General features: G+C 32.3%; 1 protein-coding gene across 1 annotated transcript in view; it reads right to left on the bottom strand.

Annotated features, from left to right (window-relative positions):
• SPINK5 (serine peptidase inhibitor, Kazal type 5) overlaps positions 1 to 19680 on the bottom strand; it is a 119394-nt gene that overhangs the window by 48283 nt on the left and 51431 nt on the right. The window contains exons 5-9 of the mRNA XM_025043161.1: positions 18916 to 19027; positions 17639 to 17664; positions 12963 to 13087; positions 11268 to 11340; positions 60 to 187 (exon numbers count right to left, since the gene is read on the bottom strand). Coding sequence (XP_024898929.1) covers positions 60 to 187; positions 11268 to 11340; positions 12963 to 13087; positions 17639 to 17664; positions 18916 to 18970 — 407 coding nt within the window. The 5' untranslated portion in view covers positions 18971 to 19027. The remainder of the gene's footprint in view (positions 1 to 59; positions 188 to 11267; positions 11341 to 12962; positions 13088 to 17638; positions 17665 to 18915; positions 19028 to 19680) is intronic.

The raw sequence follows: 19680 nt of genomic DNA, 5'->3' as shown, positions 1-19680 counted from the left end.
GTAATTAATTATACAAAGAAAATGCTTTAGGGAGAAAGCCTGCTTCAAAGAATACTCACACATTCTCAGCACACAGCACACATCTGTTGCTGTACGTTTTTCCGTCCGTGCCACAAACAGCTGCATTATCAAGGGTGCAGATAAAATCCCCATCTCTTTCTCCTTTCTTGAAATCATCGCAATTCAACTGCAAGAGACATGATTAAAGAATATCAAAATACTAAGAGATAAAATATTTCTTAGAAACATAATTAGGTTAATGTTTTAAGCCCATAAAATTATAACTCACTGCAGAAGAAAAACATGTTAAGGAGACCATAGTGAGCTAATAAAATCTTGGTTAATAAAACATGGTTCAAGAACAGAGATATAATTAGATTTCTGAAGAAAGAATTTCAGTCACTTGCTATCAGGGTGAGATAGATCAAATCACCTTTCTGAAACTTAGTACTATTCTGTTTTTCTATCAAATCCTACCTCTCTTCTCTCCAAAGTGGTATTGGGGTCCAGTAGATAATGGATATGAACATTCTCTATAAACTATAAGCTGCAATAAAGTTTCTGTTATTGTAAATTAAGGTAGTGATCAAGAGCCAGATAATTCTAACTCTGTCACTTGCTAGCTGTGTGATTTCAAAAATTTTTAATTGCTCTGTGCTTTAGTATCTTCATTTGCAAAATGCATATATTTTATCAACCTCTGAGGATTATAAAGAGATTTAAATTTGTTAATGCATGTACAGCACTTAAAAAAGTGGCTAGCACATTATATCCATTTATTGTTGTTGCCACTGTTATTTTAAATGTCTTCTCTAGTAACAGTCAAGCCAATAAAACTAAATACCTTTTAGGGATAATGAGAGAAATCCCAAAATCTCTGCTGTAATAATATGACATAAACTAAGGGACAAACCTGTATGGGAAGAAAAACAACTGTACTGGGTAGTAACTGAAGACTGGTGTTTAAATCTCAGATCTGCCATCCACTTACCTCACCTCTTTGAACTTCACTTTTCTCATCTGAAAAATGGGAATTCACACCCTACCCACGTTAGATTTATGGTGAAGATCAAATGGATACTGACAAAACATTATTCAGTAACTTGCTATTGTGACATAAGCTATTTAAAAAAGGTATAGAGTTAACTGGAATTTACTTTCTATCTAAAATTAAAGAATAAAATGAGATTTTTTTCTTTATGTTACACTGAAAATAAAATTTCGATGCCATTATTGTCATAATAAAAAATATTTTCATTATAGATATGAAACATTTAGAATATAGGCCTGTGAACTAGTATGTTGTACAATACAAAAAATACAACTAGGATGGATATAAATATGTAATAAATTTGTGAACCAGAAAATTACATTGACGAGCTCTTCTGGAAGACAATTAAAAAGGAAAAAATAAATAGAAAAAAAATCCTTAGAACATACCCCAATATTCATGTCATATGCTTAGGAAGAAGTAAAAAATAGAGTGAAACAGGATAAATAATGGCCATATGTGTTATTTTCATTTAGCTGGTTGTTCATTTATTCCTTAAAAACCATCACACATTCGAAAACCATTACACAGTTCAATTCTACTGGACTGTCACATTGCCATGCCAAAAGAAAGAAAAGGAAGAAAAAGAGAAAGGAAGGAAGGAAGAAAGAAATGGAATATATGATCTAACAATCTTACATTCTGATGGGAAGAGATAGATAATAAATACAAACAACTTTAAATTATAGTGCTATGAAAAAAAATTGAACGATATGATAGTACCTAGAAGAGTCGCTATTTAAAACATAGTGTCAAGAAAGATTTCTCTACAATGTAATATTTGAGGTGAAGTGAGATTAATGGGAAAGAGCCAACCATTAAAGATCTGAGGGAAGAACATTCGAGGCCTAGAGAGAACTACCATTACAAGGGATTTGTGATAGGAACTAAACTGTCCTGTTTAACGAACAGAAACAGGATGGAGCATAAGAAAACAGCAGGAGAATTGCTGGTTTTCTTTCAAAAATAACTTCTGGAGAAACTCTAGAAACATCAGGAATACTGATCAAAGTCACTAACTTCAACAATCACTGCTCTGCCCTTTCACCAGCAAAATCAACAGCAGCATAGCAGGTCACAGGTGTTAGCAGGGTGATGACAGGGTAGATGAAAAACCCAGCTGGGAGGTAATGAGAACAGGTGCAAGCATTTACTACACCACCTCCTCCCCCTCTGACCCCTAAGGGCTGGTGGTTCACAGCCCACAGAGGACACTCTTCCCACTGCTGACAATTGCCGAGAGCTTCCAGATCGAGTCCTGTCCCAGTGGAGTGGCAGCAAACTGGAGTGTTCAACACTGGTTTCAGATCCTTCAGCTCTGGGCCTATCCCTTTCCTTATTCTTACACTCACCAGGAGAGAAAGCGACTAAAGCTTGGCCTTGAATATTATTTCACTTTAGCAGAAAAACAAAACAAAACAACTAAAGCCATTATAGAATCTCGCAGTAAAAATATCTGTATATTGATGAGTAAAACAACATAAAAAATATGGTAATATGAACAATATTCAGTATCAACTGAAGCAGAATTATTGGAATGTGTAGAAAAACAATTTACTGAGAGCATAATAATGCTTTAGAGAGATAAAAATATTTAGAGGTATAAAAATATTTAAATAATAATAAATAAACTAATATAAAGAATAAAAATAGGTTACAAATACACAATGAATTTGTTAAATGGAAGATCAGATTAGAAAACTCTCATAGAAGGCATAAAAAAAAACTAATTTAAAATAGAAAAGAAAATAAAAAAACATAAAAAATAAAATTAGAAGTCTCCAAAAAGGGGGTAAACAAGAATAGGGAGACTATTTGAATAAATAGGAAACGTTTTTAGAATTAATGAAAAACAAAACAATGAGAGATGGAGAGAAAGAACCATAGCAACTCAAATCTAAAATATGGTCAATAATAAAATTGTGGAGATTCTGGGTATTTTAACAAAATGTACTGAGAGCAGACAAACACACATTAGGGGAGAAGATAGAGATATTAACAATAAACATACATATACATTAGCAATAGTGATAACTATAAATATAGATACTTGATTAAGAGTAGTCATAATAAGAACAAAAAAAAGATATGTTACATTTAAATCACCATTAAAAAAAAGCTGGAAGGAAGAAACTACTTTAAAAATAATTTTTACAAAAAGTCTGATAACAAAGTATGAAAAATTGGGAAAACCAACTTTTGATATGACAGGAATAACAAAATATATAAATGTACTAAACACACAAAAGATAATTGAAAAAAATCTGATCAAATTGTGTATGGATCACAAGAGAAAAATTAAAATTAAAAGGCACTCAAATATTAAAACAACAGGATAAGAAAGGATATTATACAAGGTAAAAATGATCATTAATACAGGGAAATATCCTTGTCATGAAATTTAAAAAGTTAAAATTTAAAGAACTAGGTATTGCTCAATCCATTATAAAATAAGCAATAGAGCAAATGTAAAGAAACAGGAATGAATGATATAGATTAAAAAAACAATAGAGAAGATTAACAAAAATGCTGATAGGATAGATTTCCAACATGACTTATAAAAGAGAAAGAAAGAAAGCATGAAAATAAAAAATACTTGCAATGTTTATTGGAAATAACCATAAACATTAGGATATAAATATAATGAAAGCATATTATTCACAAATTTTAAATGATAAGTTTTAGTAAATGTATGGAGTTGTATACCATCACAACTCAATTTCAGAACATTATCGTCAGTCCGAGAGTTTCCCTTGTGACCATTTATAGTTAATCTCAGCTCCCAGCTCCTGCCTGAGGCAAGCACTGAACTTTCTGACTCTGTAAATTTGCTTTCTTCTCAGTCTTAAGGCCTAGGTATTCACTCTTTAACCTTTAAGTATATTAGCTGCAGATTTTTCATAAATGCCTTTTACCAGCTGAGAAATTTTGTCTATTGGTAGTTTTTTGGTGTCAATTTTTATCTTAAATGAGTGTTAGATCTTGTTAAGTGCTTTTTTCTTCATCTATTGAAATGATCATGTGATTGTGTCCTTTATTCTATCAATTTGATGTATTAGATTTTCTGCTGAAGTGGACTTAAATTCCTAGAATAATTCCCACTTGGTCATGGTTTGATCCTTTTTATGTCATGAATCCTGTTCAATAATATTTTGTTAAAAATTTTTTCATCTATGTTTATAAGAGATATTTATTAGTAGTTTTCTGTATTTGTGATATCTTCCACTGGGTTTTGTATCAGAATAATACTGGCTTCACAGAATGAGCTGGTAAGTGTTTTCGCCTCTTCTATTTCCTAAACAGATCTGTAAAGGATTGGTATTATTTCTTCTTTCAGTATTTGATGGAAATCACCAGTGTAGTCACTTGGATCTAAGCTTTTTTTTTTTTTTTTTTAATCTAATTATAAATTTAATTATTTTACTTGCTATAAGTTTATTTTGATTTCTATTTCTTCTTGGATCAGTTTTTAGTAATTAATTTCTTTCTAGGAATTTGTCCATTTCATCTCAGTTGCTTACTTTTTTGGTGTAAATTTGTTCATAATATTCCATTATAATTATTTGATTTCTCTAAGATGTATATTGACATCTCAGATTTCATTTCTGATTTTGGTAATTATTGTCTTCTCTCTTTTTTTTTCTAGGTCAATTTGTCTAAAGGTTTGTCAGCCTCTTGATCTTTTCAAATAAACAACTTTTGGATTTATTTTTTTTTCTATTTTTTATGTTTTGTATTTTATTGATTTCTATTCTAAGCATTATGTCCTTTCTTCTGCTTGCTTGGGGTTTAGTTTGTTCTTTTTGTGGAAATTTAGATTATTAAATTGTGACCTTTCTTCTTTTCTCATCTAGGGTATTTAAATCTCTCTACAATTGGCACTGTTTATGTTAACTTCAAGGATGTGGAACTTACAGATACAGAAGACCTACTCAGGGATTTGAGCATCTGCAGAGTTTGGTATCTGTGGGGTGTTCTAGAATCATTTCCCCATGGATACCAACAAGAGATGATTGCACATTGCTTTAGCTGAAACCTGTAAGTCTTGAATCATTGTGTTTTGGGTTTTATTCAGTTCAAATTATGTTCTAATTTCTCTTACAATTGTTTCTTTGATCCATCAGTTATTTAGAAGTAAGTTTCTTAATGTCTAAATATTTGGGGACTTCCATAATTTCTTTTCTTTTCTTTTTCTTTTTTGATTGTGTATTCAGTTCTGTTGTTGTCAGAAAATATACTTTATATAACTTTAATTCTTTTTTAATTTATTGAGATAATATTTTATATTCTACTATGTAATCTATCTAAAAGAAAGTTCTACTATTATTTGAATAGAATGTACCTTCTGCAATCATTGGGGGGAGCACTTTTTATATTTCAGTTTAGGTTTAGTTAATGGATAGTGTTCAATATTCTTTGGTAATATTTTGTCTAGTTCTGTCAATTTTTGCTAGCAGCATATTAAAATTTCTAACTATTGTTGTTGAATTGTGTATTTTTCTTTTAGTTATAGCATATTTTATTTCATGTTTTGAGCTTCTGGTAGTAGGTTCATACATATTTATAATTCTTTAATCTTCTGATATACTGATACTTTTAAAATTATAAAATGCCCTTATTTGTCTCTAATAATATTGTCCTAATGTTTATTTTGTCAGATAGTAATATAGAAATCCTGCTCTCTTATGGTTATATTTGCCATGGTATTACCCTTTGATCACTTCAAACTCTTTGTGTCTTTGAATCTAAGCTATTGGAGACAGTTTATAATTGCTTTTTAATCAGACGATAATCTCTGCCTTTTGATTGGGATGTTTAAATCATTTACATTTAACATAATTATTAATATGGTTATATTTGTATTTGCTATGTTTCTATTTGTTTTCAACATGCTCTTGTCTTTTTATCTACTACTGCCTTCTTAAATATTTTTAGTATGTTTTTAAAATTTTTTTGTAGTTTATATATTTATTATATATGTCATTTTTGTAGTTACTCTAGTGATTACAATATGCATTCTAATTTATCACAATTTACGACAGAGTAATACTGAACTCTGATAAAATATAGACAATTTTCCCCAGTATAGCTATTTCCTCCATCCTTCTTTGCACTATAGTTATTATATATAATAGCTATATACCCAATAAAATAGTATTAAAATTATTGCTTCATACAATATTATATTTTTAAAAGAAGGTGAAAATTTAAAAATCTATTTTTAGAGTACTTCATATTAATCCATTACTACATCTAAATCAGGTTTGTAGCAACAAATTCTCTCAGATTTCACTGATATCAGGATATCTTTATTTGTCTTAATTTTTATAGAAAAATTTTGGTAGATATAAATTTTTTTTCTTTCATCATTTTGAGCATATTTCATATGCATCATTTCATTGCCTTCTAGTCTTCATTATTTTAGATGAAAAATCAGTGGTTAATTATAAACTGTATATAGACTATGTCACTTTTCTTTTGACACTTTAAAAATTTTATCTTAATTTTAACATTTTTCATGATGAGCCTAGGTGTGGCTCCCCTTGAATTTATCCTATATGGGACTTGAAATTCTTGAATGCAAGGATTAATTTTGTTCATCAAATTTGACACATTTTAAGCCATTATTTCTTCAAATATTTTTTTCTGCTTTAATTCTGGTATTCCTAGTTGTATTGGCAAGCTTATTGTTATCACAAGTTGTTTATTTTTCATCAGTATTTTTCTCTCTATACCTCCATTGTTAACATATTGATCTTTCTACACATTACTATTTCTTTTTTATGCAATCTCAAAGCTACTTTTAAGCCTCTCTACTGAATATTTCATTTGAGTTATTGTGCTCCTCAAGTCCAGAATTTCCTATTTCTATTTGAGATACATATATCTGTACACTGCTTTAGCTGAAACCTGTTAAGTCCTGAATTATTGTTAGAACCATTGTTCTATCTCAAATATATACTTTTTCACTGAAAATCTCTTTTATTCATATTTTTCTTTAAATCTTCAAACAGTTTCCATCGACTTTTTTTTTCTGTATATGAGTCATACATTCCAATTACTTTGCATATTTCATATTTTTTTGTTGAAAACTGAACATTTTGGATAATATAGTATAGAGATTCAGAACTATTATTTTACTATAAAGATTATTTTTGATTTTTCGTTTTTGTTTGTATTTTTCTGATTTCTTGCTCTCCCATAGTGTGCAGCTATTGATGTGTCATTAAGAAAGTATTTATAGTTTTGTTTTGTTTTTTTAGCCTGGCTTTCTAGTTTTTTCCCCTATATCTGTATAACTTAGTGATAGGCCAACGATTGACACAGTTTTTGCTCAAACACCTCAAGCCAGTAAGGTTTCCACCCTCTGCAGATGGGCCTGAGTGTATTGAGAGGGCGCTCAAAGTTCAGGCCATTTTTACATCTACATCAGCATTTGTTTTCCACTGGAATTTTTTAAATGTCTTCTAAGTGATTGTGCATAACCTTATGGTTGGCCAGGATTATGAATTGCTTGGTCCCACTTTGGCCTCTGCTGCAATGTGTGAAAACTCAGCCAAAAAATATGTTTTCCTCAATCAACCATGCTACAACTTCAGGCCATTCTCCTTACTCTTAATGAAGGTTATGACTTCCACTGAAAACAGCTCTGAGTATGATTGTTGCCCACTTGCTCAGATTATGTAAGCCCCTTTCAACAAGGGAAGTGCAGTTGCTGACTCTCACAGCCTTCCCTGCTTTGGTAGGCCCTCCATGCCAAGCAAGCAACAGGGGTGAGATGGCAGTATCCCTAAGCAAGAATACTGCAAATTCCCATTGTTTGAATCCAATGTTTAGCAGTTTTTCAAGCTTTAATGCTCATTAGATTGACATAGGCAGCTCATCAATTTCCAGAGTCCTACGATTGTTTTGGTCAATTGCCTAGATTTACAGTTGCATTTTGAGGAAAAGATTTGCTGACCTTCTTATTCAGCCAGAGCCTGAAATGCCACTGCTCAGAGTAATTGTCTATTGATTCTTAAACCAAACAAGAATAATTAAAAAGAAAAAAGTGTAGACTCATTTTGCTTATGAAAATAGTTTCAAGTCTTCTAAATAAAATGCTAACTATTCAAATTCAACGATATATTAAAAATATATGGTTAAGCATGATTTATGCTAAGAAAACAATAATTGTTTAACATTAGCAAATTTATCAAGAAATTTATTACATTAATAGACTGAAGGAAAAAAATCAGAAAATTATTTCAATAGTTGCAGAGAAGGCATTTGAAAATGATCAAAACATATTCAGAAAATTAAGACTATAAAGAAACTTTCTAAACTTGCTAAAGTTTATAGAAAAACACCTACAGTAAATATTATACTTAATGGAGAAACTTTAGAAATACCAGAGAAAGGCATTTTGATTCATTATCATCACTAATATTCAAATACTGAACTCTAGATTCTGGCCAATAATATAATATAAAATTGAAAGAGAAGTTATAAAACTCCTCTTTGCTCCTATTATATGCAGATAATGTGATCAACAACCAAGAAAAGAAAAAACCAAAAGAATTAACAAATTATCAGAATTAACAGAAATATCATAAAGTTGTCCAATATAAGATCAATCTGTAGCAATAAATTTGTCTATACCAATAATAACCAGATAGAAATACCATAAACAACAAAATATCAACCAAAATAGCAAACATTTACAAATTTTCTAGATATTAGCAAAGTATATAAAAATCACTATAGAGAATACTTTATAAATTTCTTAAGTACACAGAAATTATAGAAATTAATGATAAGGTATTCTGTGCTTTTAAGTTGGGCAAGTTAATATTATAAAAAGCCAATTTTACTCAAATTAACTTATAAATCCTTTGTATCCCTAATCACCTTGGGTTCCCGAACTCAAGTTGAATATCCTAAAAACTCAGCAGTTTTTTAAATTTCTAATAAATATATGAAAAAAATATGCATAGGTACATCAACTTTAAATATGATGAACTAAAAAAGGAAACTTGCCTCATTAGTTATTAAAGCAATAAACTAATATGAACAGAATAGAGAACTCAGAAACACACATAAACACATATGAACTTATATCTTACAAAGCTGGCAACCTAAATCAATGAGAAACACTGAATGAATCAATCAGCCAATTAACAAACAAATGTCTCTGCATGGGCTGAATATATTAGATATCAGAAATTATGAAGAATCTGACTGAGATGGTAGAAATAGAAATGGTAAAAAGGAGTCAAATTTGGGATATACTTTATAAACAGTCCTAACAAGACTTAGTTATGGATCGGATATCAGAGTTGGGAGGTGAAAGAATAACATACTAGTGAAGAAGAAATTGATGATGGAAGAGAAAAAGGATGTCTATCGGAGGAAAAATCTTGAACAGGTAGATCACCTTATTTTGAGTGTCAGGGTTAATTTTTGATGGGAGAAATCTAAGCATAAAAAGTAGGTAGATTTTTCTCATTTATAGTAGAGAGAAAAATACCAACAAAAGCATGGTATAATTGCATGAATCTATTTAAAGACAGAAATTACCTGAAACACACACAGCCAAACATTAATTGCCTTCACTTATAAGTAAGTGGTTTCCTAGGAAGCAAATCATGCCTCTGTAAGAACTTTGCCTAGGTGTGAAAATACTCAGGCATAAAATGTTAACAGAGAAGTGAAGATGTCTTAAAATTCTGTAATTTTATTTCTTAAAAATCCTACTTAATTAAAATTCAGTAAATGTGGTCTACATATGAAAACATTGGACCAGTAATATTTTTTAAATAGCAAGTCTGTTAGGTTTGGGAGGTATGTGTATTTTATTTTTATGTCATTTGCTTATATTTTGAATTTTTAAACACTATTGACTTATCAGTTTTTCATAAAGGAAAAAGAAGAGGAGAAGGGGAAGAATAAATCTCACAGAATGAGCTGCTCTCCAAATGTGACAAATAAAGGCAGATTTGAAAGTTACTAGTAAAATTTTCTGACCCCCACAGATTTTGTAGAACACAGAAGCAGTTCCCTTTTGCTCAGACAAAGGATTTGCAGACTGACTAATTGAGTGGTGAGGGTGTTACTGTTTTAAAAGTGAAACTGGTTGAGCCCAGGCAAAGAATTTAGTTGACTAGATTTTCTGCGGAGGTTGAGGTTCTCACACATTCCTGAGTGACACTGACAAGGAAGATGGCAGCTTGGTTAGAGCAGGGACCTTAAAGCAATTTGGGTGTGGCTGCCCTGACAGATCATTTTAATTATGTGTTAGGGACAGGAAAGGAGGAAGAGAAAAAAAGATATTGGAGAAGAAGCTACATAGGAGACCTGGAGTAACATCATTTGCTTGTATTATCCTGAGTATTTGTCAGAATACCTGGTGATAGCCCCAGCTTTGTCAATAACTATTGTGAAACATAGTAGGCCAAAAATTTTCCCCAATCGGGGCCTAGAATTTTTGTTTTTTTTTTTTGTATAAATAAAAATTTTTGTATGCATAAAAAATATTTGTCAAGTGGAATGGTGGGTTGCATCTGTGCACTTTCTTTCATAACATTTTTTATTAAAAATATTTTTTTTCACTTTTTTCAAACAAATAGTGGCCTAAATCCCAATCTGGAAAATAGGTAGAAACAAGCAACTCTTATCGAATTAGGAGAATTCTGTAGGTATTAAGAAAGATATACGGTAGGCAGTAAAAGGAGATAAGAAAGGAAATAAAATGAATCGAACGCCTACTAACACAGGTCAAACACTATCTGGCTTTTTAAACTTGGTTTCTCATTTGATCCACATTTCATTTCACAGATGAAAAGACTGAGACCCAGAGATACATAAATTGTCCAAGTGACATAAACAATAATTAAGAACTCTGAGATGTGAACTTAGTTCTACAATCCCATGAAGGCTTTTTGGAGTTAAGACAGGACAGGAGGAATGAGAAATGGCCATGGAAGACAGACATCAATCACACTGGCCTATTTCACCTCTTTGCATCTGCCAGTGCCCAAAGTGTTTTCAGAGAGTTAGGTTATGAACAAGCTGTATGAGATATTTAGCCCACCCGTGGACTTCGCCATGTTCCCTTCCTTCTTAGAAGTTGGCTTCACCTCATGTAGGACCTAGTAATTGGGAAATAAACAATTCTACATAGAGTCAAATATAACCTCGAAAGCAAATATGGCAAATTGACTCCAAATAGTCTCACCTTTGCTGGGGCTGTGGCTCTGATGGCTCTTCCTAAATGCCTAGCCCTTTTCTGGGATTGCACTTCTTCTTCCCTGGAAGAGAGCAAGGAACCACATAGCTTAGACATGCTTGCCCAACACTTAGGGATAACAGCATACACAGTAAACTTAATCTGACTGTTCCCCTCTGCCCAACCTGGCATGTCAGGAGTGGAGGGATGTCTAGAGGTACCGCAAATCTTTCCTTAGTGCTTAAAAATATCTCAAACATGGTTCTATTGAAGGCAAGAATCTACCTTTAACTGCGTAACAGACAACCCCCTTAAATACTTTTAACATCCTGGTGGTCACCAACTCTAAAAGCTACCTGTGCCATTGTTGGAATGCTCTCTTTGAAAGACCATATTCACATTGAACCCAAATCTACCTGTTTTGGTTCCGGTTCCAACCTCCAAGGACCCACAGGGTAAATTTAGCAATTTGCAGATAACTCTTTATGTCTCATACATTCTTCTTTTTTCCAGATTAAAAAACCAACATAATTTATATAGATAATAAAAATAACAATTGAGTGAGTGATTTCGAAGTGTATCAAATCAATTTATTTTTGTTTTAAATTAGTTTTCAGTAAATTTATTATATTCATAGTTTCAGTCTACTATCAAAACATCCTACATAATAAGAAGGAAACTTTATAGTAAATAATATATCTGCTGGTTTACATTCAGCTTTCAAATGATTAAGAAAGGATTCTTCAACCTTCCTTGGGCTTTCTCCACCCTAAATCTTGCCCTGCCTCCCTTCATCATCCCACAGTCTCTTCACTAGAAGCAGCACTTCATTATCCCAATATTATTGACTGTGTCAAATTAAATCCACTGACACATACCAGCCTGGCATTTAAAAAGCTAATTATCACATAATTATCTTAAGTGGGTAAGCTTAGTATGGGCTTGGTAACAGTGTTGAAGTTTTGATGATGCTCAGAAATTGAGAATGACCTCCTTGTTCAAAAACAAATAGAGACACTTTGATTTGAGGATTTGCCATGGATAACTCAAGCCTTCTTCCACTTTTTGGGATGTCATTGGAGAAAAGGAAATCAAGTTAAAAAGCATTGCAGTGATGTTGGTTAACTTCCAGAATACTAATTCTGAGTTATAAGTAATGGGAAGCTCCAGTCAACTCTTTAGTCTACCTCATCCTGGCATAATCCCAGATGTCTGAAGACACTGGCAGCTCACAGAGGCAGGGTGTATCCTGCGTAAATTCTTCTATTGGTTGGCTGCCACAAGGAAAGTTTGGCATCGTCCCCAAGGAGCTTTTCTCAGTCCCTAAGGTATAACACAGTCAGGTCTTAACAGGCCTAAGAAATGTGACTTCCTTTCTTAAATTATTGTTATTTTTTTTTTCCAGAGCGAGGAAACTCTAATTGGAACTACATTCTCAAAAGACTATTAAGATTTACATAAGATATTAATACTGGGCCTTTTGGGGCGTTTTGGAGTCTTATTTGAGCGACTATTAAAATCTTTCTAGGTGGGTGGCACTTATCCAACTTCATCTGATCAGAGGTGCTAGAGTGATCTATGAAGAATTTTTATTTAACCACTTATATTTAGAATAATATAATTGCCAGAAAATAAGAATACATTTACTAGTTCGGAGAACAGCTGGTAACTCAAACACCTGGAATAAAGAGAATCTTAACTCACAGTATTATTTTGCACTTTGCACATCTCTTAAGGAACGTTATTCCATCGGGGATTTGAAGATTTTTAACCTGGGAACAGAATAACTTCCCATTTTTCATCAATACCCGAAATTCATCGCATGTTTCCTGAAGGAAAGATGAAAAAAAAGTTGTGTTTACTGAAACCTCATTAAAGCAAGACTTTACCTTCTAAGAACTTCCTTGAGCAATACTATTTAATAACCGCTACCCACCTTTATATGGAAGATATTCATTTGCTCAGTTGCTACAAATAATACAAACAAAAATAGTGACTCTGAATGGTTTATTGGAGACTGCAAATTCACATAATGAGCATTCATCTAAAACAATTAGTGAAACGGAAAGAACAAGGGAGTTGGAGTCAAAAGACTTGAGTTTATACTCCAGGGTCCTCATTTACAAGCCCATTAACCTCAGGAAATTAACTTCTCGAAGGCTCACTTATCCTACCTGTAAAATAAGGGATATAAATATATACATTTCCCAGGTTTCTGAGGATTAAATATTACAAGTATGTAAAGCCCTCAAAGAATGCCTGATACATAGTAGATATTTAATAAGTAGATTCTCCTCCTCTTCCTCCTCCTTTATTATTTTTGTTGTTGCTTTTGTTGCTGTTGTCCTTACTGGACTACTGGGATATGTTGATGGCACATGTAAAATACCTAGAACACAACATGTCGTAATATGTTGTAAAAAAGGACTATAAAAAGTTGCTGGAAGACTGAGACGAAGTACGTGAGCACTGAAAACCATAAAGCCCTCTGCCCATGTACCCCAAAGGATGTACTGCAAGACACCAGCTCCTAGAAATGCTAACAGTCACTAAATTAAAAAGTTGAAAAACAGTTAAAAGTTGAAAAAAGGATTCCTTGGTCATATATGTTTTAAAAAGATATTTCTAGACTAGCTCCTCTTCTGAAATAAACCTCAGATCCACTGACAAATATCTTATGAACACAAATGGACTGACTTACTACAAGCTAATGAAGCTTAAGTTTCCAGGCTCTTCACATCCCGGGACAGCCCTAGCCATTTCATATTTTCAAATTTGTATTCTTTTCTTAATTAGTCCTCCCACCCCAACCCCAACTACAATCACCCCCGTCACCATCAACACTGTCACTAGCACCAGAATCAAACCTTATGAATCTATGGAAATACCGCAATTTTCCCCAAACTCATTTAATTAAATTTTCCTATCTTTTTCTTTCATTCATTTTGTTCTTTTATTTTGAAGCATGTTCTCTAGAACTATTATTTTGCTATTTTTGTGTGACATCCTTCAAGACACAGTGTGCTATTCTTGGTTTTGGCGTTCTTTTTGTAAATGCCAATGAGAGCACAGTACCAAATTTAGAAAGGAGAGAGGAAATCATTTTGAATAATATTTTACTAGGTAGAGCAAACGCATCATTGATTTTAAGCTCCTAAAAAAGAGTGAGTGACATATAGTAGTTTTTCAATAAAATATACTAAATTAATAAATGAATTAAAAAATTCTCTCATTTTTAAAGATCTGTCCACTGTCCTTATTTCCACCTATTCTATTATTTAAAATACTTTATATTCCCTACTAGTTTTGAAAATCCACTGGACCTTTAGGTGACGTCTTTTTTTAAGTTTTGTTCTGTTTTGATTTTGCAAAAACTAAAATCTTGCTTCAAGATGCTTGTATCAGAAAAAAATTAAATCAAGTCTTTGCTCTAACTCTGACAAATACAATCTCTTTCAAAGGATTGATTATAGAATTCTATTCAGCTTTGTAAATCTTTATAATAATCATGCAATCAGTCGACAAGCACTTATTATGAAGTTATTATACTTTGCCAGGTGCCATAGGTATAACAGTAAATAGGCAGAAAGATCCTTGACGAAATGTTACTTACCATCTAATAGATAATGATGTAGATAACCTAGCCCCTTTAAACATGGGAGATAGCCAGTAGCATTTGCAGAAGGATTAATGGTGAAAAGAATAACTACATAATGTCAGAGACCAACCCTGGGAAATTCGCTAAAGATGACCTACTAAAATATCTCTAAGATTATTTATCACCACCCAGAGATATTATCTGAGTAGCACAGTAATAATTTCTGACAACAGACTGACAACTGGGCCTCTTGAGATCTGAATCTGGTCTCTGATTCTATATTATCTTATGCCAACATTGCAAGTTATTGTTTGGCCTGCCAGATATAACAATTCTATAGTGTAGACAGAAACTTTGTCATAGAATCTGAGTAGAGTCTCGTGTCTTTGTAATAGAAATCTATCCCTTGTGAAGTAGATTTTAAAGAAAGTATTTAAAACAAAGATTCACGAGAACATTGAAATGAAGATTGAAATAGTCTTTAGTGGTTAATTGAATAAGGACATTATTAATCAGAATATATCCTGAATTGGACTTTTCCAATGTCACAATTAGATGAGTACTTAATTCCTACAAAGATCCACTTTTTTTTTTTTTTTTTTTAAATGGACGACCAAGTCCTAGAGGGTAGGGTAAGAAACTTGTTCACAGTGTTTAATTTGTTAAGATAAAGCTCAGTGCTATTTTTCTGAGTTAAAAAACAGGAAAAGTTTGTAAAATTAAAAAGTAGATGCTGGATTTTTCTCTGGGAAAACTGTAATATCTTGCCAATTACCATAATAGAGAGGCTTGAAACAGGAGCACATTTTGACAAAACTGCATCCTGAGGCAGGGAGATGACTTTCCAGCAACTGTTTACTTGCAGTCTAACTTCTAGGCTTTGGTTCATTTTGTTTGGTTATTGATGCTGTTGTTTGTGTTTTCTCCATATCTCAGAAAAAACGAAGTCTTCTAGGGCCAAGCCTTTCCTGTTTCCTTCACTGTTATCATCCAAGACATCATAACAAAATGTCCCAGGAGCTGGCATTACTCCTTCTCTGTGTTAGAGCACTAATGAACTTGCTTCGGGCTTTATAATAACCCTCTGTGATGACAAATATATGGTAAAGATTCTTGCAGATTACTATGGTACTTTTCTGTGCTCTTCTAGCTCATGTTTATAACATTTTACAAGCATTTACGGTACTAGAAAGAACTCAAGAAACTGAACTTGGAAAATAAAAATTCCAGCATTATAAGTAAGACAAACTCAATAGTTTTTATTTCTGTCAAAATATCCAAGGACTGTGATTAGAAATATTTCCAGAGAAATCATTACTTTTGTACATTCTTCTTGCTTATGCCAGCATAAGAGGTGGTTAAATTTATGGTTTTAAAACATTTATTTTTTTAGTTTAATGGCATAAAAAGTTTCAATGCAAAATTTGAAATATCTGTCGAAATCACCACCCATTATCATATACTTTGAAAAAAATTATGGCTTAATGAAAAATGAAATTTACGCAATGCCCTTCTTTTTGCCAGTATAAAACATCCAAGTGAGCATGCTCTTTGCTTCCCCTAAATCCTGCCTTTTTCTCTACTCTACCGTATCACTCTACTTGTACTCTAGAAGTTTCTGAACTGCTCCCTAATCAGCGAACAGATGAAATCTTAGAGGTTATGATGAAATTCTCTATAACATTCCTGTAAGAAGTTTCTTTTTTGAAAAAAAAAAAAAGTTATAATAAACTAAGCAAGAGAGTGTTTAAACCATGATTCTAAGAGTTTCATTGTAGAACAGTGTTGTTTTACTGTTCTATTATTTTAGTGTTTATGGCTTTTAAGAGTCATAGCAAATATTTGCTACATACCTAGCACCCTTTTAATGGCATAGTTGTGTGTGTGTGTGTAACTTAACTTTTTTTTCAAATAGATAAAAAGTTCAACTTCTATGGAAAATAATTCGTTCATTTCTCAAACAAAAGACCTCTAAGAAAGAAGTGATAAAGTCCTCTCCTGAGTCAGGGCATCTGCCATGACAGGTGCTTCTGCCTGGTCTGCTATAAACTGCAAATATTTTCATGACTCACTCTCTCAACACTTTCAGGTCCTTGTTCTAATGTTAAGTTCAGAGAGAACTTACCTGACTATCCCAAGAAGAAGTGATACCACCTCCATCCCCAGAAATTCCTAGCTTGCATCCTACTTTAATTTTCTCCTAGCACTAATCATCATTTAACATATTATATATTTTACTAATTTACTTATTAACGTGTCTGTTTTTCTCCACTAAGCTATACATTCCATGAAGGCAGAGTTCTTGTCTATTTCCTTTACTTTTGAATATATCCAGCATTTCAAACAAGGTCTGAAGCATGATAGATGCTCAATAAATATTTATTGAATGAGATGTATACACTGACATATTCAAGATACAGACAACCCCTTTTGAAATAATAATACAAGAAAACTTATTTCTGCTTCCCATGTGTGTCATGACTTCTTCAGGTGTTAAAATGAACAATATTAACTCACTGGTTTGTTTATGGACTTTTAAAGCACTCCGTTAGCATGGTAGATCGCCTCTTAAAAATATCCAGTATGATTAACGCGTTGATGTGTGTGTGTCTGAGATTCATGCCTTGATTCATAAAGACCTGTTTCTGTGTTTTTAACAAAAGCTATTCGTACTTATCAGTATAATATGTCTGCATTATCAACATTAAGGTGTTGGCCACAAACTGTTTTTCTTTAGAGATCTTGGAATGCATTCAAAGAACAGAAAAAAAGCAGGACTAACCTGATTTTCATTCTTACTGGCAGCATCTGGGACAAAAATACAAAAACCAAAGTTAAGGGAATATAAAATATTTAATAAATAAAACAAACGGTTCACTCAGTACAGTGCCTTGCTTATTTTAACGATAATATGTTACAAAACCACAAATTATTTTTGAACACATTAAAACTTACTATGGCAAATAAAATGAGGGTATTACACCAAGAGATCAGTATACACATTCAGAAAGATCTAATTACTTTGGAAAATAATATTATTATGCTTTCCGACACCCTCAAAATATCTAATTTCTAAAAAATTCTTTCACAGCAAAGTATTTGTTAAAATTATAACAAATATCAATTATATCATATCAGTTATAATTTAAAACTATATTAGCATAAAGTATATATCATATATACACATAACACAAATTTTCTGAATTTTGGTAACACCGCCTCCTTAGTACAGCTACAAAAATTAGAGAGCTAATAAAAATTAAGATTCATTAAAATCACAGACTATTACACTCCCTCATTAACAGATTCCTTTTTGTACCTATACATTTATTTTAAGAAAGTGGGAATAATTTGTGTATAATGATATCCTGACTGTCCATCTTAGGTTTCTTTTTAAAAACTGTAAATGTTTCAGAGCAAGATAACTCTAGGAAATCTGTATCCCCTTCAAATCAAGTACCAAATATAAAAACCTACCTCCTAGCTTCCACAAAAGTCCCTTACTTTCTAGGAGAAAAACCTTCAATTCATTTAGGATATGAAAACACAAAAATAAAAAATTAGAAGGCACTATTGTTTTAAAATAAGACAATGGTTAAATTTAATTTTTAAATATTTTGTTTATAAATATGGTATTAAATATATATAATATACATCTAAATTTTAAATATCTACTATATACACAATTCTTATCAGTATGAATTGATATGCTTGATATTGTGTATATAATATATACAATTCATATCAGTGTGAATTGAAATGCTTGGTAAAGAGGAAGATGAATCTTTTAGAACTAATATATTATTAATTAGTAAAACAATTTCTTATGGATAAAATTCAGATGATCTCAAACTACTTGCCATTTCAAAAGATAACAAAACATAGTTATAAAGCCACATATATAATTCTTTAAAACTGTGTCTGGCAAGATATTTCAGAATTACATATACATATATAATATTGAATATTTTCAATACTGGGCAAGAGGAAGGAGACAGGTCTCTGCCCAGGGCTTTGTAATATGTGGCAAGAGGCTTAGATTACATGTAAATTGCTCACCTTGTTTGAGGCAAAGAGCCAGGGTCAGAAGTATTGGCACTGTGGCTATCTTCATGATATATGTTGGTTACAAGTCTTCACTGTGCATTGCTCACCAGCTGGTGCTCTAGGACTGAACCCGTGGAGATGCAGCTTACTTTATATACTGGTGACACCCACAATAACCAACCTTATAAAACCAGTTGTTCAAGGTCATGCTAGACTTAATATAACACATCAATTTAGTCTCTGTTCTTTAAGATCCTGTCAAGGTGACAGATTTAAACAGATAATGTTTATTTCCAAGTAGTTTTAGTGTGTTTTCATGATACCTCCTCAAACAGCAATAGGTTGAGTCCAAGGAGCCTACTCAAAGTTAATACTCCACAGTCCTATATAAGAGCTATGAATTCTCAGCCACACAAGACACCTTGCCTCACAGACAAACATGTTTCTAACTGGGCTCCCTTCCTAAGTGGGAGGGAGGAGAAAATAATACAGATTGGTTGTCTTCTCAGTCAGTTAAACATTTAAACATTTCACCACATCTGGAGAAAGTTACTTATAATAAGAGAATCTAGGATTCTTGTTGCTTCCATCTACAGATCTTTTGAAGCATGCTGATTCAGTATCATAATTCAGACTCATGTAAGTTAGGGTTGAACGATCCTAATAAATAACTTAGCAAAATTCTAACATTGAATACATGGAGAAACAGAAACTTAAAGAAGGAGCAGTGACTTTCCTAAGAGCACACACTTTCGATGAAAGAGGCAGAAGTGGCAC

Source organism: Pteropus alecto, unplaced genomic scaffold (assembly GCF_000325575.1).
Source record: "Pteropus alecto unplaced genomic scaffold, ASM32557v1 scaffold40, whole genome shotgun sequence".
NCBI classification, from domain to species: Eukaryota; Metazoa; Chordata; class Mammalia; order Chiroptera; family Pteropodidae; genus Pteropus; species Pteropus alecto.
Note: the sequence above shows the minus strand (reverse complement) of the source record. Positions and strands in the feature narration are given on the sequence as shown.